Source organism: Amaranthus tricolor, chromosome 14 (assembly GCF_026212465.1).
Source record: "Amaranthus tricolor cultivar Red isolate AtriRed21 chromosome 14, ASM2621246v1, whole genome shotgun sequence".
NCBI classification, from domain to species: domain Eukaryota; kingdom Viridiplantae; phylum Streptophyta; class Magnoliopsida; order Caryophyllales; family Amaranthaceae; genus Amaranthus; species Amaranthus tricolor.
This window is the reverse complement of record NC_080060.1, coordinates 2,355,402-2,380,454: the sequence shown is the minus strand read 5'-3', so window position 1 is coordinate 2,380,454 and position 25,053 is coordinate 2,355,402. Positions and strand designations below refer to the sequence as shown.

The 25,053-nt window shown below is 31.8% G+C and overlaps 4 protein-coding genes across 6 annotated transcripts; 2 read left to right on the top strand and 2 right to left on the bottom strand.

Annotated features, from left to right (window-relative positions):
• The first annotated feature begins 2,003 nt into the window (after positions 1 to 2,003).
• LOC130799813 (uncharacterized) lies at positions 2,004 to 8,090 on the top strand. Of its 3 annotated transcripts, none has more exons than XM_057663054.1 (7): positions 2,004 to 2,325; positions 3,647 to 4,373; positions 5,239 to 5,878; positions 5,957 to 6,057; positions 6,135 to 6,224; positions 6,453 to 6,580; positions 7,312 to 8,090. In XM_057663054.1, the coding sequence occupies exons 2-7, from the start codon at positions 3,735 to 3,737 to the stop codon at positions 7,457 to 7,459; spliced, it is 1,746 nt and encodes a 581-aa protein (XP_057519037.1). In that variant the 5' UTR covers positions 2,004 to 2,325; positions 3,647 to 3,734; the 3' UTR covers positions 7,460 to 8,090. The 3 variants fall into 3 exon arrangements, with proteins under 3 accessions (XP_057519037.1, XP_057519039.1, XP_057519038.1); XM_057663056.1 differs by having other exon boundaries at positions 2,024 to 2,223; positions 7,312 to 8,039; XM_057663055.1 differs by lacking the exon at positions 2,004 to 2,325 and adding an exon at positions 2,361 to 2,589 and having other exon boundaries at positions 7,312 to 8,039.
• A 1,640-nt stretch (positions 8,091 to 9,730) lies between these two features.
• Positions 9,731 to 11,738, bottom strand: LOC130799903 (probable WRKY transcription factor 69). The gene is made up of 3 exons (XM_057663191.1): positions 11,655 to 11,738; positions 10,755 to 10,907; positions 9,731 to 10,198 (listed from the first exon to the last, which is right to left on the bottom strand). Exons 1-3 carry the CDS (start codon positions 11,729 to 11,731, stop codon positions 9,763 to 9,765), a joined length of 666 nt encoding a protein of 221 aa, XP_057519174.1. The 5' UTR covers positions 11,732 to 11,738; the 3' UTR covers positions 9,731 to 9,762.
• A 5,163-nt stretch (positions 11,739 to 16,901) lies between these two features.
• Positions 16,902 to 18,022, top strand: LOC130799747 (uncharacterized). The gene has a single exon (XM_057662964.1). It carries the CDS (start codon positions 17,030 to 17,032, stop codon positions 17,891 to 17,893), a length of 864 nt encoding a protein of 287 aa, XP_057518947.1. The 5' UTR covers positions 16,902 to 17,029; the 3' UTR covers positions 17,894 to 18,022.
• Positions 18,023 to 18,524: 502 nt separating this feature from the next.
• Positions 18,525 to 23,728, bottom strand: LOC130799926 (protein trichome birefringence-like 6). The gene is made up of 5 exons (XM_057663226.1): positions 22,816 to 23,728; positions 20,882 to 21,074; positions 20,613 to 20,803; positions 19,276 to 19,434; positions 18,525 to 19,192 (listed from the first exon to the last, which is right to left on the bottom strand). The coding sequence occupies exons 1-5, from the start codon at positions 23,532 to 23,534 to the stop codon at positions 18,865 to 18,867; spliced, it is 1,590 nt and encodes a 529-aa protein (XP_057519209.1). The 5' UTR covers positions 23,535 to 23,728; the 3' UTR covers positions 18,525 to 18,864.
• Between the last annotated feature and the right edge of the window lie 1,325 nt (positions 23,729 to 25,053).

Genomic DNA, 25,053 nt, shown 5'->3' with positions numbered 1-25,053 from the left:
TGTGCTATTTTGATGGTGTCTTAGTACATGAGCAATTTCATTTGTGTTGAATGCGGGAGTTTTGTTAGGCATCGTCGAATTAAATATCGAAGTTATTGATTATATGATTTTCAAGTTTACCGATAGAAAAAGATTCAAGTATGGCTAAATGCTGATGCTGATTTAGAATGGGAGTGATTCCCTTATTAATGAGATTTGATTATTGTCAGTTAGAATAGTGAATGGGTTCCTTATTGATAAGATTGGTTATTGCTATTTTGAATAGGAATGATTCGATTCCCATGTTATTAAATTGGTTATTATTTGTTTGAAAGGGGAGCGAGTTCCTTATTAATGATATAGTTAATTGTTAGTTTGAATAGTGAATGGCTTTCTTATTGATGAGTTTGACTTACGTTAGTTTGAATGGAAATAACTCCCTTGTTATTGAGATTGATTTATGTTAGTTGAATAGGGAATGATCCCCTTATTAATGTGGTTGATTTATGTTTTATGAATGGGAAGGAGTCCCTTAGTGATGGAGTAAGAAAGTTGTTGGTTGTAATGGGAATGAGTCCCTTATTGATGAGATAACAGATTTGTCCAATTATTGTGGCTCCCCTGGTTAGGGTACCTCAGTGGTTTAGTTCCCGGAGGTAGGATCATCTATATATGGTCACTGTACGGGGGTATGTTCATACTTTACCATTGGGCGCCGGTATGGCCCGTCACCGCCCTTGGTTGAGGTGTTGCCATGTGGGTCTTGCAAACCCCAATATGGTGGCCTCTAGTCACATACGTTTTGGTATGTTGGCTCCACTGGTTTGGTACCCCTGTGGCTTTAGTTCCCGGAGGTAGGATCATCTGTATATGGTCGCTGTACGGGGGTATGATCATACTTTACCATCGGACGCCGGTATGGCCCGTCACCACCCTTTGGTTGAGGTGTTGCCATGTGGGTCTTGCAAACCCCAATATGGTGGCGTCTAATCACATATATATAGATATTTGAAAGTGGTTAAGCTCTTGGTTCAAGTGATATCGAGAAGTTATAAAGTCGAAAAGAAGTGAAGAAGATAGAAATGATAGTGAGAAGTAGGAAGTGGTGTTTAGTGGTTGTGATTGGCACTTGGAGTGTTGTGAAATCACCCTCCTATTATGAGATACTCTATTGATTCTAATTATACCCTATTATGATATGATGTTAGTTACTGACGTGTACTGTTTGTTTTCTTTGTTGATGGCTCGTCTTTGATGGCCCTGCTATGATTCATTGGTTTATGGTCTTACGTTGAGTAGCGGGGACATCAAAGACACATTACAGGTGATGGAGCTTCTATGCATTGCATACGGGGGGAATGAGTGAGAACCTTGAAGCGTGCAATGTTATATTTGTTTTTGACGCTACATGTAGTTTCTTTGCATTTAAATTTGTTTATGTTTTTGGTTTGAGGCACATGTCCTTCTTTTTGTATAAGTTATCTCCGCTGCGTAGTTTATAACTTGTATGGTTTTAAAGAGTCAAGTCGGTTTAAAACGCAAGCGTTGACACCGAAACCACGATCCATGCTTGGCAAGTTGGCATGTTGATTTGAGAAGCCGACGATGAATCATTCCGCCGTGATATAGTTTTGATAGGCCGTTGATGCCTTTACTTTATTAGATTCTAAATAACTTTTGTTTTCCTACAAAGGCGCACAGTTTTAGGGCAGATGCTGCCGAAATTTCCACTCACCTCTTTAAAGTTTACCTTTAACGTTTATCTAAATTCTTTTCCTTTTTCTTTTTATATAACACCCGATTTTCCTCCCGTCCTTTGCGGTTTTGGTTTCGTTTAAGGGGTTAGAAATTCAGGGGTGTTACAGTAGAAGGCTGAAAAAAAAAATCAAAAATTACACATTTAGAGAGAGAAAGGAAAAATCTCACTGCTTGAGGAGAGAGAATCAAGCAAAGGTGTTTTGTAGGGTGTGTTAATTCCTCACTCTATGTTTTTAGGATTTTTTTTTTGTAAAAAACTTTAATGAAGAACTGAAAAATGGTGAAGATTACACCTTTTCTTCTTCACTTAAAATTATTAATATTATGCAAAAAAAATACTTGCCCTTTTTCTCCCATTTACCCATTTCTCTTCTTCAAGTCTATATTTTTTCTTCCTCTTTCTTCCCTTATCATTTCCCTTCTCTCTCACCCCTTCTTTTTCCCTTTTTTTATTCTTTGTACTCCTTCAAAGCTCTAATCTTTATGGTAAATTTTTTTTACTATATCTATTGTATTTGGGATTTTTTAGTTTGTTTTTTGTCATGATCTTATTTCATGAAATGCGCCTTCAAAGTTCCAATCTTTAAGGTAATTTTTTTAGTACATCTATTGTATTTGGGATTTTTTAGTTTGTTTTTATATGGGTTTATTTCATGATCTTATTTCATAAAGTACTCCTTCAAAGTTCCAATCTTTGAGACAGTGTTTGTTATTGTATTTTCCATCTGGGTTTTGTTTGGTGATAGTATTTGATGGAGTTATATGGGTTTTGTTGATAGTAGACCTCTATCCTTTGTGATTGTGATTAAGACTAATGTCATTGTTGTATATAATTTGATGAAGCTTTTTTTGGTGAGTTCTTAATTTGTTTGTCCATTGGGGTTAGATTGTTTGTTATATGCCTTATGTTAATGTTCTTGTTACGTCTATTTTATTTTGCTTATTTTTAGTTTATTCTTGTATTTTTGGCATAAGAAATATGATATGAATCTTTTTGGTGGATTTTTTGATGTTCTAGTCAATTGGGTTTAGGTTGGTCTTTGCTCTATTGTATGGTATTTGAGCTCAAGAAAACGTTATAGGATCTGATTTGTGTCGATTAGGGTTTTGTGTTAATTAGGGTTTTTGCTGATTTTAGTAATTGTGGTTTGTGTATAATTTGTGTTAGTGCTCTCTTGTGGCTTCTTGTTTGTGCACTCAATTTTTTCTTGCATATGGATATTGACAATGAACTTCAGTTTTCCAAGTTAGAGGTCTTCAAAACAGAGCTGATGACCCAATATTCACCCCGACCTTGTAACTGAACCCGATTTGACTCGACTTGAAAATGGATTTACAATTATGTAAAAACCAATGTGGATAGAAACCCCATTTTGAACCGAACCGAAACAACAGAGCAGAAATCAACCCGATGACTCGAATGGACATCTCTCTACTTGGAGTTTTGCATAGATTGATGATTTTGATGCCGTTATATGTTGCTGCAACTTGATTAGTACTTGTATACTTAGTTATTTGATAAACTATTCCATTAGCTTTTGCCCAAAACCAACGTTTCAAGTTATCACATAAAATGTCTGAATTCTTTCAGTCCAAATGTGAATTTTACAATTCCATTACAAATTTACAATTGCTAGGTTATTGCCGGTTCAATTCTAGATTTTTCGTGTGTTTATGTAAATGGTAAATCTTTTTAGGGTTTCGGTATAACAAATGTTTGTAAAACGCTACTTTGATGAAGCTATTAGCCTATTACGCCGAGTTTTCATACTTTTGAAATCCCACGATTTTATATGGTTTTAACATCTATCTTAACATATGATGTTTTGTGTTTCTTTTTGGAATAAGTATGGGTTAGCATTAATTTTGATTTGTTGACTAATTCACTTCTATTGTATTTGTGTTGTAGTGTTTCATTGATTATATGGGCATCTTTACTTCCTATAGTTGGTAGTAGTAGGTTGTATTGGAAGTTCTTTTGAACATTCTTTTCCAAAATGGATGAGTTTACTTCTTCTCGACTTGAAGGAATTGGGAACACTATAAGAAAAAGGAGGAGTCATACTTCTAGGCGCCCTCGTCCTGAATCTCAACCATTATCCGATGGGCGTGATATTTTATCCTTGTCTTCAACACCTCCTTCCGATGACATAAAAGCGGGTTCTAGTGATGAGAACAGTGGTGGTGGCCACAACTCGAGAAGGAAAGAGCTTAGTCTTAGTCAATGTGTATCAAGATTGCCCGGAGGTAGTGGAGCCGATGGTGAAAAACAACACCGAACGAATAAGAAAGTAGATATAGGACTTGACGAGTTATACGCTAATAGTGGCCTTAGAGATGCTTCAGAGCAAGGACAAAGTGGCTCGAGTAATAAAAGAAGCAGCGAAGGAGTTCTTGCTCCCGCTAATTGGAAAAATACAAGCCGAGCGAAAGAAAGCATGGAACCACAGAAGACCATGGCATTAAATAGAAAGGCTGACGACAGCGGTGGACCATCACAGGATGGTTTGGGAAGTGATACTAAGGTCAAAAAAGTTAAGCTAAAAGTTGGAGGAGTAACGCGCACGATTGACGCCAATTCAAAGAGTTCTCGTGTTCCAGATGCTACCTTAGCTCGTCAAAAGTCCGTCCATAAAGTAGGTGATTTTCATGTAGCTGTTTTTTGTGTAAATTATTTTATTTTTTATGGTTCTTTACTTGGTTTATTCTAGTCTATGCCAATCTATGCTATATATCTATTCTTCATTTTCTAACTTGATGGTTGATGATGGGTAACATTGTAGGTGTTTTGCAAATGTTATACATCGAAGATTATCTATTTTGGTCTACATTTCTTATGTATTCATGCTAACCGTACAGAATAAACCAACCTTTGTTCGATCCGTTGAAAATAAACTAATATACTATTTAGTTTTATATAAACCTACCTATTAGGTATATTTGCTAAAAACAAACCGAGCTATTGTTTATAACTATCTTCAAAACTTCTTTGTAAAGATTAATGCCTACTTACTGTATTCTTAATGTCTACTTACTTTATCTTTAATGCTTACTTACCGTATACTTAATCTCTACTTTCAATATCTTAAATGTCTACTTACATCATTCTTAATGCCTACTCATAATATTTTAAACCAATTAGACATGGTCTCTCAAAGAAACCGTCTCACAAAAATTTGTGATAAAAATTAGGGATTTACAATAATTGAGTTTATTTCCAGCAATTATACCGAATACGTGGGTTTATTAAAAAATAAACAATAGTTGGGTCTTTTTTCAGCGGATCGAGCAAATATTGGTTTATTTTCTACAGTTTCTCCTATTTTTATTATAACATGCTCTACGCTTCATTTAGCGATGGAATGACTTGAAAACTGCACTTTCTTCTTTGTCATTTTGAAGTTATATCTGCTCATTTCAAGCATGTTCGAAATGGGAATTTTGATGAGTAGCACACTAAAGGTCTTGGATTAATTGGATCTGTATAATATGTTTTTTCAGGATAATGTAGAAGTAGACAACCCGTTGTCTAGGGATAAGAAAGTTGGATTACAAGGAATCCCTTGGAAGGATTTCTCCAAAGTAGGTTTCACTCTTGGAAGAGACGGATCTGCAACGAAAGGGGCTGGGAAGAATAGCTCGGTAAAGCAAAGTGACAAATCGGATTCAGCGCGTAAGAGCAAACGTGCATCCAAGAAACGTGCAGTTGATGGTTTTGATGATTATGAAAATGACGATGAGCTCAGATACTTGGAAAAACTAAAAAATGCTAAATTTTATACCGGATTTGGAGATGATGATGAAGAAGCTAGCCGAAAGCACCGAAGATTATCTAAATTTTCAGGTATTCCGCCAAATACCGAAGTTGGTGCTTCTTCACGGTTGGGTAAAGACGGAAAGAAGAGATCTCCGTCTGAGGATACCGACTATGAAGAAGAGGAAGAACCCGCATCTGATGGTGAGCCTGAGAGCAAGAAGAATAAGAAATCAAGGAAGGAACCTGCCGATCCACTTGTTGAGCCGAGGCGAGAAATGACACTCACAACACGTCAGAAGGCACTTCAGTCAGGAAGAGACGCCTCCGTACCTGGTGGAAGTGCAGTCGAGTTTCCAAATGGATTACCTCCAGCGCCGTCTAGAAGTATGAATTTTGAACTTGTTCTGGCTATCATCTCTCTGTCATATGTTTTAATTTTCTTTGATATAATCCGCTCAACAGAGCCAAAGGAACAGCTTTCAGAAGTGGATCAACAATTGAAGAAAGCCGAGGCCGCTCAAAGACGTAAAATGCAAAATGAGAAGGCCGCTAGGGAGTCGGAGGTCCTTTAATCTCATTTTTTTGGTTTTTGTATTTTGTCGACATTTTAAGTGTGCTGAGTATGTATGTGTTGTTTCAGGCCGAGGCAATTCGAAGAATTCTTGGCCAAGACTCCAATAGGAAAAAGCGGGAAGAGAAAAAGAAGAAACGCGTAGAAGAGCTTGCCCAGGTATTAGATACTAAATGCATCATCATCATACCCAGTATATTCCGCTCATATGATCAGGATAAGGAGAGTGCGGCCAAAGAGTCCCTTGGCTAGAGAAAGATTCTCAGATAAATCCTCAGAAAAAACCTCAATAGTTAAAAAATTGAAAAAAAGCATTAGTTAATTTTCTCTTTTAAGATGGTTATAGCTTGTGAGAAGTAATTGAGTATATTATATTGTTTGATGCAGGAAAAGGCTGCTGATGAAATTATGCGTGCAACGAACAGTATCAGGTTGGTTATGGGACCTAGTGGGACTACTGTTACATTTCCTAACGAAATCGGTCTGCCAAGTATTTTTGACTCGAAACCTCACAGGTACATATTTTCTGTCGTGTTTTATTCTCCGCTTTTGTTTAAGGTGTTTAGTAGTCATTTAAGGCTGTGGGTGCAAGTACTGCAAGTTTGTTGCTTTTGCCTTCTTGAGCTGGGTTTATGCTATGATTCAACATTGGATAAGGGCCCTTTAAACATAATAAGGGCCGGCCGTTTTTATTACTAGAAATTATTTAAATCCTCATTCATCAATATATAACAATTAATTTATCATCTATAATACTTAAATTGAAAAAGTATTAATAACACATTGACATTGTCATTTATAATTAAATTATACATTAATTATGCTATTTACAAAGGCCTGTTTTTGACGTTTATTGAGCCTTTTATAGCCCACTTCTTTTTAATTATAGTAGAGCCCCTTTTCGGCTCGGCCTTTACAAAGCCCTTCTAAAAATGGGCCGGATATGGGCTCAAAATGGGGGCCCGGCCCGTTGAATACTCCTATACACAACACGGATCGAGGGAGGTTGGATAGAGAATATCTTTGTAGGTTCGTTTTGTTAATCCCACTAAGGCATTAAGGGTTTAGATTTTGGCATTGTTATTGACTTGTTCGGTTGCTATGTGTCGCCTCGTATTATACTCTAATCGTACCTTTAATGTCCGCAATACTTATATAACCCATCTTCAATGCTATGCTCTTAGCTCATTTTGTTATTTCTAACTCGATTATAACATTCATGTGATATTTCGGAATGGATTTTCAGTTACCCTCCACCGCGGGAAAAATGTGCTGGACCATCATGTACTAATCCATACAAGTACCGAGATTCGAAGACAAAGTTGCCCCTTTGCAGCCTTCAGTGCTACAAGACGGTCCAGGGTAATGTTCAGAGTCAACCTACTAGCTGCTGATATAAGTACACAGATACATATTTCCATTCGTTTCTCGATATCCCCTGCTCAACGTGTTCTCATTTGCGAGTGGGCCCGACCTCAAGTGGTCGGAACTACTACCTTCGAGGCCTCGAGGACTCCTACTGGGTGTATACTACTTGATCATTTGTAGCATATAGAACTATAGAAGTATGAATCATATGAGCTTATAGGCAGCTCCGTGTCTGAATGCCCTCGGTAATTGAGAATCGAGATGGATTAGTAAGCTCTTAGACTGTTACACTGCAACGTAAAATCCACCAAATTGATGTCGTAGTTGTTATCGTTATATGTATGTACCTATATATATATAATTAAATGTACAGCCGGTCTCCTGAGAGACCGTCTTTTTGAAAGACGTCTCTCAGGCTCAGCCCATTAAAGTTTAATTATACTAAAAGATGATAATGGGTTGACCAAATTAGAGAGGTCTTTCAAAGAGACCGTCTTTCACTAGAATTTGTGTTAAATGTATTTGTGACTTAATTGTGTAAAATTTTTGAGGTAATAAAGTGGTTCTATGATCACCATTTCCATTTGTTTGATTGTTTTGTGAAATGGGTTGGTTTTCGAAAAGGGCTTCTTGTAAATGAATCGGTTTGATTTGGAAATACGAATCAAAATTGGTTTTGGACTTGTAAATCCTCCATCTTCTTTTACTTTATTCAAACATCTTTTTATGAAGTTTAATACGTTTATCATGATTTATATTTAGTGTTATATATAATATTCTCCTCTATGGGTATGAGCTGCCGTTTTTTCTCTCTCTTCAGATCCTGACTATAGTTTTCTATAAGCGGGATATACTGAGTATGATGATGATATAACACTAAAATTTACGAAAATCTGATTTTGAATGGGAGATTAAGAATAAAAAATATAATGATATAAGAAAGATAAAGGAAAAGAAAGATCAACAATCTTAATTTGGAGGTTGAAAACAATTTTCCTCCATTTCACTAGAGTAAATATATACCCTTAAACAAGGATGCAGGAAGTGTAACTTTTTGCTAATAGATTCCACAATTTAGCTTAATTTAATTTGATTAAATATTTATAAATTTAATCTAATTTAATTTAATTTAAAATTAATACAAAGTTTGAAAATTGAGATTCATCTTAATTGAAATATGTACCACTTTATTTTTAGATGAAGTTGAATTTGATTTTGTTTGCCCCATCCCTTAACCCTCCCCTCCCCTCCCTCAACTTATAATGTAACCAAAAAAAATAAAATTTATCACATTTTTCTTTTTTTGCACGTCTAAATTAATTTGTTGCATTTGGCATTTGCTATCCGCCAATTTGTTCATCCTTAATTTTTCATCCATATATTTTCCTCTTTATTAATTTCTATACACACAATTTTTAATCTTTTATCACATCCCCAATAATTAATAATCCGTTTGAAAAAAGATTTTTAATAAAGGACTAAAAAATTTACTTCTTTATTTTATTTATTTTATATTTTTTAGATGAAAAAACTCTAACATCCTAAATGAGGTATGAACATGCCATTGTTATTCGTTAAGGTGAATGGAAAGTTTGGTGAGACATCACATACGAAATTTGGCGGATCACATAGCCCAAGATATTCTACCACAAGCAGTAAATGTATGTTGTCTCCCCACTCCCTTGGGATACGATACCTTTCCTATCTACTAAGTGTACGCTGCTCAAACTCTTGCTAGACCGCTAGGCTAAAGCCGAGGTATACATTCGAATATTTTAATGGATTTTGAGTATGATATTTTAAACCGGTTGATATCAAAGTGTATGTATTAACTAATATTATGACAGTCTGATTTAATTTTTGTATGCGAGTTACTTCAGATCGAGTCAAATTATAATTTATTTTAATCAATCAAATTAAATTTAAACAACTCTAGTAATCATCATTTAGGAAGCATACAAAAACTACCACATTATTGTACTAGGAAACATTTCTCCAACTAATTACAAAACTAAAAACTTGTTACATTACATTGTGTTTAGCACACTTCTAAATTCTACTACTATGTGCTCTACCTAAATAAAAGAGAGAACAAATAACACAAAAGACTTGTTCATCGATCAAGATAAGGATGCTTATCTTCTATCAAAGGCCCAACCCAACAACCCGTATGTGGCCCAAAATCCTAGTCGGCCCAAAATTTAGGCTTGCGAACCAATCATCTCTATTGACCTACATGCGGCCTAAAACCATTGGGTCCAAAAGTCCGGCTTGTGAGTAATCAACTCTAAACTCGTTAAAGCGAAGATGAAGTACATGATTTTTTTCATTAAAAACCATCTACATCATCAATAGCATCAAGAAAGTCACATTTTTCTTGTACTTTTAAACTCTTGAGATGTGGGTAATCAACTAAGGATTGTTCATATTGTGATTCAAAAGGGGTAAAAGTGTCAAGTAACACCAAATAAGGCTTTTCTTCATCTTGTTTTTCCTTTTCTTTGGTCTCATTCGGGCTATTAGTTGGATTGAAACAGCCATGGTAACTTTGATCATGAAGATTTAACATGGGCCTATTATGGGCGTCAACGATTTGAGTTTGGGCTATAAGTTGGGCCCTCTTTTTTGAAGTTTTTTGGTTTAATGGGCTAGGATGGTTATGGGTTGAAGTGTAAGTTATGATGAGAAAGGAAGCATCTTCTTTGCACCTCTCCACTTGTTTCTTAGCTGAGCATCCCTTTGTTGTGCTGCATCTATAATAACCTCTACATCAAAAACAAATAATATATAAGATTTTCTTTTACCCATAAAATAGAATTAAGCTTCATTTTTTGAAAATTTTCCCTTTCTTATGATATTAAGAAAGATTTGAAAAGTCGGCGATGAGAAATAAATTTTTCTTATTGATTCTTGATTAAGTTTGCAAGTTGATTTGGAGTAGAGTAAAACTACACAATTATTTTAGTGACCCTATTTATTATAAATAAACACCATACATAAATTCTTCTTTAATGAGACGTTCTCATAATAAGACAATTTATATTAGGTTGACTCATGTATATCTAGTGTATTAAAAAGATTGCTTACAAATTTAAAGTGATCAATTATAGAAATGGGCTACCGTCTTATAGGCCTATTTTATAGTGAAATAATCTCATATAAAACGAGTTATAAAGCATATTATTATAATAAAGTACAAATAATTTAAGTCAATATAAACTCATAATTGAGGCTCTTTAATTTACGAAATTTGATCGAACATTTTTGCATATAGCCAGAATCACTTATTTCTTGCTTGAGAGGAAGTAATTCATTACTAACTTTGGATGAAGGGATCCTTTGAGGAGCTTTTGTCCATATTTTCTCCAAGACCAAGAATCAGAAGGAATCCAAATTTTCTTTTGTTGTTCATCTTCTTTTTCATCAATTTTAATCCTTACTACTCTTTTCTCTATATTTTTATCCTCCATCTTTCTGAAATCAAGTGACTCAAATCAATCTACACATTTATCCATGTGCAAAATCAAGAATGCAAAAGAAAATAAAGCCAAAAAAAATCCGTCCCACGAAAATTGCTACATTACTTTTTTAAAATATTATAAATAAATAGCAGAAATAACAGTATATAAAAAATTATGGGACTTTAACCAAAAATTTAAGTTGATGGTTGTGGTTGAGGCGACACAATATACTACATTGTAGCTTGTAACTTATTACCAATTTAAATATCTCAATTTTGTTTTAGATATGCTTACTTTATCAATTTACCCTTATTAAACTTTTTCACGTCTTTACACCTACTAATCTCACTTTACCTATATTAAAATATAAAAATACTATATCTTTTTCTTTTACATGTGATCCCCATTTGACCGTTTAAAAAATGATGAAAAGTAAAATGGGACACATTAAGTGTAGAAAATACTCATGAAAACATATTTGCATGGTGATAAACTACAATAGCTTAGTTTTGTTCAAGGAAAAAAATACACAATAATTTTTTAGGCTCTGTTAATTTTAGATTTTCCCACAATTTTGGATAAAATAAGTAAATTAATAATGTGTAATTAGACATCTTATACATGTTCTGATCAATTATGATGTTGGTTAATGAAGGCCAAAAGTCATTTGCTGCATGCATCCTAAAAATGCTTTATTTTTTCTGAACAAAATACTGAATAATGATGATTAATTATATACAAAAACTAAGAATGAAAATACCTTTTTTTGGAAACATGGTTTTGAGAGATGGAATAATTGTTCCTTAAAGAGGTAGAAATAGTTGAAGAAGCATCCATAGCTAGATTTGCTACTTTTTCTTGTTTTGTACAAAGTAGAAAGAAAGAGACCAAAATGTTTGATAATATTTACTCAAAACTAAATTGATTGTAGAACCACTCACATTCTATCACATAGCTTATAGATTTGCTCACATAGGCTATATCATTGCACCCTCTTTTGTATATAATGTCTCTCTTATATATTTTCTTTTTTATTTTTAAATATTTTTTATTTTATCATCATCATCATATCCGATGTATTTCGCTCATAAAAAACTATAGAAAGGAAAGAAAGACGGCAGCTCATACCTTATATATATATATATATGAGTTCATTCTTTAGACAAGACAACAAATTTTTAATAAAGTTAAAAGGGATAATAAACTCTTATGGAGTATTATAGTATAGATAAGTTACAACCATGCCCTATCATGCAAGTGACAAGTGTGCAACAAATGTTTGGAATTTTGGATCACCCCATGCTTTGATAATTAGGCGCAATTACATGCAACCAACAAATTTTTTATTAATTTTTTATTTAAATTTAGTATAAATATTTAAGGGGAAAATAAAGTTAATTAGAAAATGACTAATGGTATGTTTGGCAACTTGGAATTCATTTTCAAATGTTGAATTGGCCCAAATACTACGTTTGTTAAATCTTGAATTTGAAAATGTGGAATTAGGTCAATTCCATGGATTTTCGAAAACAATGAAAAATTGGTCAAGTATCAAATTTGCAAATTCTAAGTATATAGGTGTCATTTACAATTCTTGAATTTCAAAGCCAAAATTCGATCCCCTATTTTCAAATGAATTTTATGTTGCCAAACACTACCTAAAGGAATTTAATTGTTAAAAAAGTGGAAGAATTGTTAGAAAGTAATGAAAAATGAATAAAATAGTGATTAGATCCTTTCTTTAAGGTATAAATTTACCCTAGTGAAGGGTGGAGGAATTATTTTCCTCCAAATGAGGGAAATATCCTCCTTTTTTATTCATCTTTTTTACTTTACTCTCATTCTACCTCTTTTATAATTTTATTTAATTACTTAATTTGCATTCCTAATTACCTTTGTTCCGTTAGTTTAACTTTTTTATCCTTTTTAAATATTTGCACTCAGTCCAAACGACCTCTATATATACGTCTTTTAAGTTGCTATTAAAAGTTATATTGCTATCAAATAAATTCGCTATTAAAATTGACATTTTGCTATCCTTGTATTGTCAGGTGTTAAAAACATAAGTTCAATCGGGAATAAATGATGGTAAGTGTAAAACTAAATGAGATGGGACAAAATATATATTTAAATAGTAATTTTATGATAAAATAGTAATATTAAGTAATTTAAAATGTAAAAAAGAAAAATATAGGAAATATAATACAACGGATAAAGTATGCTACTGAAAGGAATCTTGCTTACTACAAGCACGTCAAATTTGAATAAAAATATACTTACAAACCTCTCATGATGCACTAATAATAATTAAATAAAGAGTTGTATATAAATGTAAATATGGTATCTACGTGGATGGATGCAATAAATCACAATTATTTTAATTATATAGTTATATATAAATTCACTGTTTAAAAAATTATAATGCGGAAAATATATTGTGTACTGTGTAGAACATTATAACACAGTTGTATATAAATGCACTGTTTAAAAAATTATAATGCAGGAAATATATTATGTATTGTGTAGAACATTATATATCGTCTGATAAAATTCTTGAATTACACCGCTTAAAAAATTATACTACTATGTAATTAGAATTACACAATTTAGAAATCATGCTGCAAAATTACATTGGTTAGTATTAGAATTTGACTGATTTGCATTTTTTTACACTTATCATATTTACAAATTTATATCTTCGGAAAAATTCATACACTAATGGATGCAATAAATCAAAATTATTCAAATTACACAGTTGTATATAAATGCACTGTTTAAAAAATTATAATGGAAAATATATAATGTACTGTGTAGAACATTATATATCGTCTGATAAAATTCTAGAATTGCACCACGTAGAAATTTAGACTTACACAATTTAGAAAACTATACTGCAAAATTACACTGTGTATAAAATTATACAACAATTTAGGAAATTACTTAAAGTACATAATAACCCCTTTTTCCATCAATTATTATTTAAAATTAAAATGACATAAAATTCAAATTTGATCAATTACATCTATCCTAGCACAGTATAATTAATTAATTACAATGCTTAAAATAGTGGTAATCCCACACACGTACGTATTAATTACAATACTTAAAATAGTGGTAGTCAAATTGAGAATGTATCATCAAATCGCACATCAATTATTAATAGTTAATATTTCGTATTTTATCTTTAATATCTGATAAATAACTCTTAAAAATATGAGAATTGAGTCTTATCTCATTTAGAGAGTAAGTATAATTTTTTAAAAAAAAAAAATAGGGAATGCGATTCTCACCTAATTTTCTCCTTCTTCAATCTACCGGTATAAGTTCTTACACCAATCATATGTTTGGTGTAAGTTTCAAAAAGATGGATCCATGATACCCCTATAATTTCTCAATCCACAATACTTTTTAATTTATATGACACAAATTTAAAAAGACGGATAAAATATGTAATTTTGTCATGTAAATTAATAACAAAAGGAAATAAATGAACGAAATCCCAAAAGTATGTAAGAAATAACTGGTTAAACAAGCAAAGGCCAAATTTTCGTTTTAAGATAGAATTATGTAGAATTACAGCTTAAGTTATGAATGTCTTTCATAGTTTCATCTATCTTACCAAACTTTATTGATTTTAGCACAATTTTTTATTTAACAATTAACGATGCACCATTTATTTGATTATACTTCTATTTATGAAAATGTAACTTATCTTGTATTGTAATTATGTTTTTGCTTTTTCAATATTTATTTTTATTCATCTTTATTTTGGTGTTGAAGTTGGACTATAAAAAATTCTCATTTTACAAAGGTATTATCATTAAAAACTATTAGCCTTAGAAAAATATTGTTTTAATTAGGCCCATAAGTACTAACTTTTTGTTTCAAATTGTTTGTTATACTAATATCTTAAATTCAATTTTTAACCACTTTTCAGCATTTATTCAAACAATAATTATAAATTGTTGTATGAGACTGTCTTATCGTAAGATGCGCCTTATATAATAGGTTAAATTGCTCAACACCTCAATTAATACAAATTTAAAAGAAAATTAAAATATAAACTTTTTATTTGGAGATTATGACACTGAAAAACAGTAATAATACTAACACTTATTCAATAGTGCATAACCATAAGAATTTACCCAAAACAATTCATGAAAACTTGAAACAAATTTTCTTACACTTTTTCAATGTATCTAAGAGATTGCAACACTTTTAATTTAGTATGTTCCTTTAATTTCACTATATCTTTAACTCTTATTCACACAATTTTTTATTAAATTTCATCCGCAAAATTTAATTATCTCTACCATTTTCTTAATATGTGGGCAGTATTATGTCGTTGTAATTTTTTAAGGCTATATAGAATATCAATTATTGATTTTAATACTAAAAATATAATATCGCAAATAGATAATAAATATCACTTTTTAAAAAATATCATAAATTTAATTTTCATTTAGCCGTTGAAGCCTATTATTGCTTCCAAAACAAAGCCAACCTAAATAACAGGGCCAATTTCTAATCATCAAATATAGAGACAAAAAATATAATAAGGACAAGAGCACACCATAGAGGAACCAGAGTAGGCAATAACTTAAAAGCTACCATAATATCAAATCCCTTTCAAACTTTGGACTCATCCTTCTATTTTTGATTAATTATATCATTATGATTTATGCATCATTAATAATTAATGACTTTTTTTGTCTTGATAATCATGGATTAACAAATTCTATTGACTTCCCAACGCCCCCAATCGATTTCTAGAATCGTTTAAGTTATAGCCCATGTCATTCAATTAATATTAAATCAAATAACATATAATATTACATAAAAATAGTAGCCGAGTTCCCGAATGTACTTTATTCAATTAATTATATACACTAGTATTGTGGATTTGCCTTTGCTTTCTCTATATTATAAAATTCAATTATTTGAATTGCATATTAATCTTTTTCAATTTCCTTTTTATTGTTGCCACTTAGGTTTTCTTCTTTTTAGTTCCCTTTTGCTATATAAATGCAATTTACAATTCCTTTATTATTAAATTTAATTTTAAGATATTAAAAATTACGCTTTTGGAATTTGATTTTCTTAAGAAAAAAATCAGATTAATGTGACCAATAACTTATTTAAAAATTTAACTTTGATTTTTTAACTCAATCTAAGGTTTAAATCTTTATACGATTAGGTATTTATTTATATTTAATTTCTAAATAGTTGTCAAAATAAAAGTTTAATTAATCAATGCAATGCAACTTAAAATAAGAGTACTATGTCATTAATCCTACTTTAATAGGTTCAATTGGATAATATTATACCATAATTAATTGACTATACATTATTACCTAAAAAAAAATTGACTATACATTATTAGTTCATAAATCATAATCAAGCCATTACTTTTCATCCTTATTAATTAATGTTTCCTTGTAGGAAGTTGTTAACAACAATGCTGGTAAAGCATCACATGATTCAATTTGTACCGTTGATTATTATATTAACCTTATTGGACATGCTTACACATAGTACTATCATGATTCATGAATTTTAATTTAGAATATGTTTGTAAATGATTTTTTAGTTCATTTTTAGCTTATAATTTTTAATCAGTTAATTAACTAAAAAGATTTTTGATAAATTACATATAAACTAGCTGAAAAATTGACTTTAAAGCTAAAATCAAAAACGATTATGATTAGTTTTTTCATTGATTTTTACTTTTTTGAATCACTTTTTCCTCTAAAAATCTAAGAGTCAACACGTATTTTACTGGATATTTTCATATAAACAACTGGGTTAACAACTAGCAAATCGATCGATACTTTCGCATAATCGAACCTGCTAACAGTTCCGGCCTACAATCATTTTCCAAATAAATCCAAAAAACGTACAACATACATTTATTATATCTTGAAGTGATTATATTCCTTATAATATGACAAATAATTTCAAGTCAACTAACATCTAATTAATCGTGGCAACCACCATTACCATCTTCCTTACCAAACTTCATTTCATATATAAACTTTTGAATTCAATCTTCTTTTTGATCAAAAATTGCCCAAAAAAACTTTCAAGTTTGTGTTTGTCTCATTCATCTTTCTTTTGATAAAAACTACATAGAAAATGGGTTGGAAAGCATGGAAAAAGAAGGTAAATTTTGCCAAATTTGAGATCATTGATCAATTTATTATTGTACAACTATTTTATGTGATTTCAATAACTCTTCTAAGTCTTCTTTTACCTTTATCATTTCTTCTTTTAGCTAGACTTTCTAGTGCTCATTATTTTTTATCATTAGCCTCATTATCTCCACCTAAATCCTATCTTTTCTCAATTTTTCTAAACACAAATCCTAACCTCCTACATGCCCTTTTATCTTTAATTACCCTTGCAACATTAATCCACGCGTTAACTGGTCGGATTAGTCTAATAACTGAGCACCCAAGCCCTATTTTTAGGCCCCGGCTCCATGCAGCGTGGATCTTCCTATGCACTTTACAAGTGTGTGTAGGGTTAGGGATTGAGGCTACAATTAAGGCGGAGTTTGATGGGGCCGGATTTGGATATAAAAAGTCAACGTTAAGTAAATTGATTTTCTTTTTGGGCCTACATGAGACCATGATCCATTGGGCTAGGACAATAGTCCGACCCGTTGTGGATGATACTATATTTGGTGGGACCCAAGAGGAGAAGTTGGTGGAAAGGTGGGCCCTCGCAGCGCTTTTCGGGGCCTTGTCATGGTGGAGATTGAGAGATGAGGTGGAGTCATTGGTGGTTGTGGTGGAGATTAAGAGGGAAATGTTAATGAATGTTGGTTTAGGTGATTTTATTGGGTTATGTTTGTATTATTTGACTGTTGCAATTGGGATGGCCAGAATAATTAAAGCAATTTTGTGGATAAGTATGATTATATTTAATAGGAGGGAAATTGAAGATCAACATCATTATAATATTCAGATTATTAGGGATGAAGATGATAAAGTTTGATGTACTTTAATTGTATATTAGTATTTCTAAGACTAATTTTTTTTTTCTCATTTAAAGTTTTATTCGTATGATTCTCAATCTGTAAGAATTATTTTTTTTACAATTTACTATTTAAAACAATTGTAAATGCCCAAATTATTTAAAATTTGTTGATCGAGATATCAACTTCTTATTGATCTTGTATTTCACTGTATATTTGTTCAACAGGAAATTGCAATTTTCATGGATTGTATTAATCTAGACAAATCCTATATCCTTAATAATAAATCATAAAACCAAACATGAGAGATGTTTGGCGATTGACTGTTGAGTAATTTAATTGACTTGTTTGATCAACTAGTATGATTTATTTGAATGACAGCATCTTTCCTTGCCCACTCATTTGAAGGGCACGGGTATGATTTGCCTGCTACCCTTCTCTCCCGTACCTTACCTTGTGTGAAATACTAGATTGCTAACTTTGACCTTGACTTTGACTTTGTTTGGTCAACTGATATATTGATGGTATTTTGTTTGCTATTTAGCTAGTTGTATAACTCAGTTATTAATAAAAACTTTTGATATTCTTTAATAACAGTTCTTGATTATAGAAGTTAAAAGTTGAAACTGCTAAAGCACCTTTTCATTTTAGCTTAAAACAAAGTTCAAAAGTAAAATAAAAAATGAAAGAATAAGTGAATGTGTATAATATCATTTACAACACCATTACAAGTTTGCAACCCTCTAACATCCTCCCCAAAGCTATTTTTTGAAATTTCTAAGATACACTTGTCCGCTTTGTAGAGATATAATGGAGTAGCATGGAAGCCCAACCAATGCAACATAATTTCGCATCTGATTCACTTTTTGAATTCACGCGATTCTTTTAAAGATGCCAAGAAATAGCTCAAAACCGACAATTACTGTCTTTTTTGTATTGCAATTTGCGAGGAGACTAGCGAATCACGTGACACTGAACCTAACATAAGCATTCATAAGCTAGTATGCACATTCTTCTCTTGTTTCAACAGCAACTGATGATAAATCAGCTGATTCCAAGCATCTGGCACCCCAGGAAGACACCAATGACTGCAATCTTCCACCGAAGATCCCTTCTTTCCCGGGTTTCTCCCATACTTCGAGGGATGACCATCTATCCGATATGACGACAATCCAGTAACATTCACAAAAGTAACTGCGGTTTTCATCGAGTTGATGACCTCCTGAGCAATAAGATCCCTCTCTGGATTGTCTACATACATTTCGTTCAGGGGAGTTCGCGCTTCTCTACAATGTCCACCAGTATTCCATTGCCCCCCACTGTTCAGAAAACCAGACAGTTACTAGACAAAATCATGTACAGATGACTATTAACTTGATATTTGCTAGGGTCAAGAACGGACCTGAAATGTGCTGGTGCTGTACTTCGAAAGAAAACGTGGGTTTTGAGCGGATTTATATGTTTATCAACCCACATACCCCAAGTCACTAGAGCTTTTCGGTACGCTGTTAAAGCATCAAGATGGGAATAAACTTCTTTGCCTTCTTGGTAATAGTTAATCCTGTATGCATTCGTATTGCAACCATTAGTTCAAAACACGGTACAAGTACATAATAGTTTTCGAGCTGCCTAGACATAAGGGTGTGTTTGGTTAGACGAAAATCATTTTCTAGTACAATTACTGTAGAAAATCATAATGCAGAAATAAGACTGATTTAAGTTTTGAATACTTGATTTGTATTGATTTATCAATGAGAGGAACACCTCTATTTATACATGAGATTAGGACTAAAAATAAGGAAACAAAATATTAACCTAAACCTAAATAATAGGAAACAAAATAACCTTAATATCCTAAATATTAAAAAAGATATTACCTTCTTAAAACATAATATTCTAAAATAATATCTTTATTTTATTCTAATTCTTATTTTCCTACAGTTACATTTCCCGTTTTCCTTAGCTTATAATTGATGGTACTGATGCCGTTAAGTGGCTCCTATCAAAGCGAGGTTTGAAGGGGTTGGATGTATGCAATCTTAGCCTTATCAATGAGAACAAAGACATTTTTTTCGATTGACTTTTGGTAGCTAACATAATATGACCTTGACATAAATAAGAATCGCATCTGATCTAACGAGTCATTTTAATGTAGTCCTTTATAGTCCGAAACCAATGAGCTTGAGTGAAAATTTTATTTTTGAAGTTGAAAGTAGATAAGATGTTTCTTCCTGAAACAAGAAATGTCACATTTTCCCATTTTCTTCACCTTTCTCTTCCTCTCCATCTCTATTTTCCTTTTCTTTAAGTTTTCCATCAATGATCTAAATGAATGAATGAAACTTAGGTTCGGAACTTGATTTATTTGGAAGTAAATACATGTTGGTTTCCTTAAATACAAAACACAACCTCGATCAGTGGTGGACTCGGGATTTTAACTATGGGGGTCCTTAAAATTGAATGATGATTCGACAAAAATATTGAAAAATTGGAGGGGTCATACCACATAACAATGTTTACTTAAGATATTCTACATTTTTACGGTTTTTCTTATGAAATTCAGTATGATTTAGATTTTTTGGTGGGTCGTAGGCCTCGGTCCTCAAGAAACTAACCAAAGTCAAGTCTTCAAAAGCTCAATTTCGGAGCTAAGACATTCAATCAAAAAAACCAAAGTACAAAACTAGTTAGATCATGAAATTCGGGAAAACAGGCATCGAATGTCGAACTAGCACTCACCCTGCTTTGGTTTTGAAATGAGTCCACCAATTCCCGGTGTTAAAAATCAAGATATCAGCTCCTCTCCATTTTGCCGAATCTTTAGCAATGCTATCGATTCGCAGTGTTTCTTTACGCTTCTTCCCTATCCTTGCCTTGCTTTCTCGGACTAAGAAATGTGTCACATAGAATTCAACTGTACACTGATAATCCTGCAGTGCAAAAGCAAATGATGAGCACAAAAAGTTCGTGATTCGGTGCACAATTGAAAAGTCGAGCACAATGCTTACCACAAATCTAAAACTATATGCCCCCTTAGTCTTTGTGATTCTCCGGCCTCGTGTCTCATAGACCTTACTAGGATCTTTGACAGCTCCCATGAGTAAACAAAGCATGGATTCCCATTGATTCCTGTTGATTGAATCACCAGCAAAGACTAGCCTCTTTCCTCTAATCAATTTCAGCATATTTGTCGCATTGAACCTAATTCCAAACCAGCCTTAATTATTTGGAAATTTTCAAACCAAGATGACAATGAACTAGCTCAACCAACAGCTTAAGCAAATAGTTGAATCCTCACGTAGTCACATATATTATACTCTAGGAAAATTGACATTAATAATTCAACCTTTTATCTATCTGCTGTGAATAATCCCACCTTTTGATTATTTTTTGTTGTCATTTAGAGTATATAATGGTCATCGGAAATTATAATTAATTAAATCAAATAAATTAATTAAATTAATAATTAATTGGAAATATCCTAAGATTGCAAAAGGTTTATGTTTTAGTATAAGCACAGGTCGCGGCTCGCGAATTGGCCTGGTCACAGTTCGCGACTTTTGTTGTGGCCCGCGACATTCGGGCTGGTTTTTTGCAATGTTAGTTTTATTCGATTTTGTTAGTTATGCAATAACTACCTACGGTTAATATGGTTATATTAACTGAATTATTGGGATGAATTGATTTAATATCGACATTGATTTGTGAATCGATGTTGCGGTTCATGAAGTGACATATTACTTTATGAATGGTTGTATGCTTTTCTATAAATATAGAAGGCATGTGTAAGTTATATCTTACATGAGATGTACATGGAATCTACATGCAATTTTTGATTTTTCTTTTCTTCTCTAGTACTTTACATAGAGAACTTGCAATCCTCGATTGTAAATTTCCATTTCTTCTTCCACTTAAGTTTTCTCATGTCGTTCTAAGTTCCTTGTGCTAGGAATTTAGTGTAACTCTTTGTAACTCAGAACATATTTTCGGTTTATTTTCCCAAGCACCGTAGTAGGGAGGAAAATAATGTTTTAGGAAAGATCATCTCACCTAGAATTAATATCAAGTTCACATACAAAATCTTCTTGTTACTATGTTCGATATATGGTGTTCCCGATAATGAAGTTCACATTTGGTGTATGTAAAGCAAAGGTTTGAACTTGTCATATGTTTTGTAACCTACTAAGTTTATGTAACTATATTTTATATGTTTGATTAATAAAATTAAAGTCACATTTACAACATTTTCTAATAATTTAACCTTTGTTATACATTTGCCCATAACATACCAAATTACTAATGATAGGTAATAATAGCGTATGCTACCAGCAAACGAAAAAAAGGTAGAATTATTCATAGCGTATGAAGGGCAAATGTTTGATTATTAGAAAATAATCTAAAGGTGAGATTACTTACAAGGGACGAGCAGAACAAAAGGTTGAATTATTAATATCAATTTTTCCTATACACTACCAGGCCCATCATGATAAATTTGTTATTGTATGCACAACAAGACCCACAAGAGAGCTGATTGCACCTACACCCGATAAAACCTAGATGACATAGTGGGTTAGTGGTGGTTTAATTGCACATGAGAAGTTGTACTTTCCATAAAAGTTGCATCTCAAAAGAAGTTCTCATACTAAGATCCTTCCATGGGAAGTTTCACTAACCTAAGAAATAGGCATTTCAACGTTTATGTCATCCAAATACTCTTCTATCTCTTTAAATTTGCTACACTTCACTCAAAAAAAGTGTAGCAAATTGAAAGAGTAAAACTTTATAATTCTAATTCTCTACTTGATGCATAATTCTATATCAACCAAACAAGCACATAATGATATAATATTTTCTAGATTAGTCTAGTAGAAACACTAACATCTAGTAAAATCTTTTTTTTTTCATGCAAAAGATCGGAAAATTAGATAGTACCTAAAATTACCTTGGAAGGTCACAATCTTGAGGTTGCCATCTCCACTTCATGTAATCTTTGTCCAACCTTCCATTTCCTTGACAATCAAACCCTTCATCAATGAAAGGGCATGAGAAATTTGTGTACAATGGGTAGCTTTCATCAAACACCCACCTCCCTTTGGAAATATCACAATCTTTACTCATATTCTCTTCATTCTCCACAAACTTACCATCTAAACTCAATTTTTTTGCCCTTTTTTCCTTTTTAATCTCGTTATTACTACTAACTTCACCACTTTCTTCCTTCAAATTAAAAGATTTCACAAACCCAGATGAATTTTGAGGTTCCCTCAAATGGGTCTTACCCAAGTTCACAACTTTTACTCCATTAACTGAGAAATTTGGACTTAATCCAGTTAACTTCTTCCTACCAACTTCATCTTTATTACTAGCATTCACTTCAATTGAAGTATTATGAACAAACCCAGATACAATTTGATGTTCTTTGAACTGGGAATTGTTCAAAAAATCAGATGAATCAGTTAAAGATTGAATATTGAGTGAATTAAGATTTGAATTTATAGTGGGTGTATTGAATAGCACATAAGATTCTTGGTGAATGAAAGGGGAGGTTCTTAAAACCCAGAAAGAGAAAAATGATAAGAACACTAAAGAGAAAGATAGAGTTACAGAAAAAACCAAAAATTTAGTGGATTTCCATGAAAAACTTCTATGTTTCTCCATCATATTTTCTGGGGTTAGCTTGAAGAACAGAGAAATGCATCTGAAAATATAAAGATACAGGAATTTTTGGATTGATTTTCTGTGTTATTTTAAGTTTATACACTTTTAAGTTGAAGTTTTTGGGTAATGGATGGTGGAGTGAGTTGTCTAATGCAAAAGAATGTGAGCGTGTCAAAAGGAATTTTTTTGACATGGTCAAGGTGAGAAGTTGAGATTTTAATTACCAAACTTGTATACTAATAACATTCAATCCATTTTTGTTAATTTTGCAATATTTAGTGAATTCTTTTATAAAAAATTGAAAATAATAATTCAACATTTGATTTATTTGGTGTGAATAATTAAATTTTTAAATAATTTAATATTTATCATATATTTGCCCATAACATATCATATTATTAATAATAAATAATAATGAGTTATGTTGATTGATAAAGATTGGATTACTCTGAGAAAATTAAGGGAAAAAATTAGATTATTACAAACAATTTAAAGATGGATCATTCACAGCGAATGAGCAAAAAATTAAATTATTAATGTCAATTTTTCTATTATTTTATTAAGAATAAATAATTAGTGGGATTAAATAGGAGGTAGAAAAGTTGTAGAAAGAAAAGGATTTCAAGTCAAAGTACTTTTTGTCTTTGTTTTATTTTTTTTTTTTTACAGTGTAGACTTAAAAAAAAGAGAGAAATAATAATATAACCGAAAATTTTACATAGAAAAAGTAATACTTGTTGTAATTAAAACCAAACTTGATTATTATCAAGAATAATCACATTGAACAAAACTATTCTTCTTGAATAGTACTCCAACAATAAATATAAATATATCACTTCTAATCTTTAACTTACATGAGCTATTTATTTAGCATAATTTGCTATTTTGGTTTGTTTTATCTTTTTATCTTTTGATAATGATTTACAATTTTTTTAATCTCATCCATATAAATTATTTTTTTTAAACTTTTGTTCACACAATTTACCCTCCCTTCGTTTATTACTAAATATCTACTTTTTTCTTAAAAAAACACTTTATTTCTCTTTACTACTAATTCAAAATATTTTTACATGTGCAAATCAAACATTCATACTATTCTTTTAGCTTTTTTTTAGTCTAACAAATTAGTTTAGTAAATCAAACCTTAAATATTTTTGAATACTGTATTTCCAAAATTTTATTTTACGAGCAGGCCAAAAATTTAAAAATTGAATCATCGATTTTGAACTTTTTACATATTTCTTTTCCTTTAGAATGTGTTTTTATTTTTTGATGGCATTGAAAAGCGCTTTCTTCAAAAAAATTTATTTGTTGCTTGTTTCAGTCGGGCCCATGTTGAAATTGAAATATTGGGTCTATAAATTGAAAATTTGAAATGTTTAAGTCAAAAAATTAAGAAAATAAGCCAAATAATCCAACTTTCAAAAATTTCAAAAGTAAGCGTAAAATTTTCAAACCTGAGGTTTGGAGCTGTTCGCAGTTAGTAACTGTGAACAGGTCAAAAAAGACAAAATAGTTGTTC

What these genes read in the sequence shown, in the direction of transcription:
- LOC130799813 (XM_057663054.1), top strand. Translation starts at nt 3,735, where the DNA reads ATGGATGAGTTTACTTCTTCTCGACTTGAAGGAATTGGGAACACTATA. An exon ending in GTCAAAAGTCCGTCCATAAA is followed by an intron (nt 4,374 to 5,238) that starts GTAGGTGATTTT and finishes ATGTTTTTTCAG; the next exon opens with GATAATGTAGAAGTAGACAA. An exon ending in GCGTAGAAGAGCTTGCCCAG is followed by an intron (nt 6,225 to 6,452) that starts GTATTAGATACT and finishes TGTTTGATGCAG; the next exon opens with GAAAAGGCTGCTGATGAAAT.
- LOC130799903 (XM_057663191.1), bottom strand. Translation starts at nt 11,731, where the DNA reads ATGGATGCTTCTTCAACTATTTCTACCTCTTTAAGGAACAATTATTCC. An exon ending in AACCATGTTTCCAAAAAAAG is followed by an intron (nt 10,908 to 11,654) that starts GTATTTTCATTC and finishes ACTTGATTTCAG; the next exon opens with AAAGATGGAGGATAAAAATA. An exon ending in AAAGGATCCCTTCATCCAAA is followed by an intron (nt 10,199 to 10,754) that starts GTTAGTAATGAA and finishes TTTTTGATGTAG; the next exon opens with AGGTTATTATAGATGCAGCA.
- LOC130799747 (XM_057662964.1), top strand. Translation starts at nt 17,030, where the DNA reads ATGGGTTGGAAAGCATGGAAAAAGAAGGTAAATTTTGCCAAATTTGAG.
- LOC130799926 (XM_057663226.1), bottom strand. Translation starts at nt 23,534, where the DNA reads ATGATGGAGAAACATAGAAGTTTTTCATGGAAATCCACTAAATTTTTG. An exon ending in CAAGATTGTGACCTTCCAAG is followed by an intron (nt 21,075 to 22,815) that starts GTAATTTTAGGT and finishes GTTTGGAATTAG; the next exon opens with GTTCAATGCGACAAATATGC. An exon ending in ACAGCACCAGCACATTTCAG is followed by an intron (nt 19,193 to 19,275) that starts GTCCGTTCTTGA and finishes TTTTCTGAACAG; the next exon opens with TGGGGGGCAATGGAATACTG.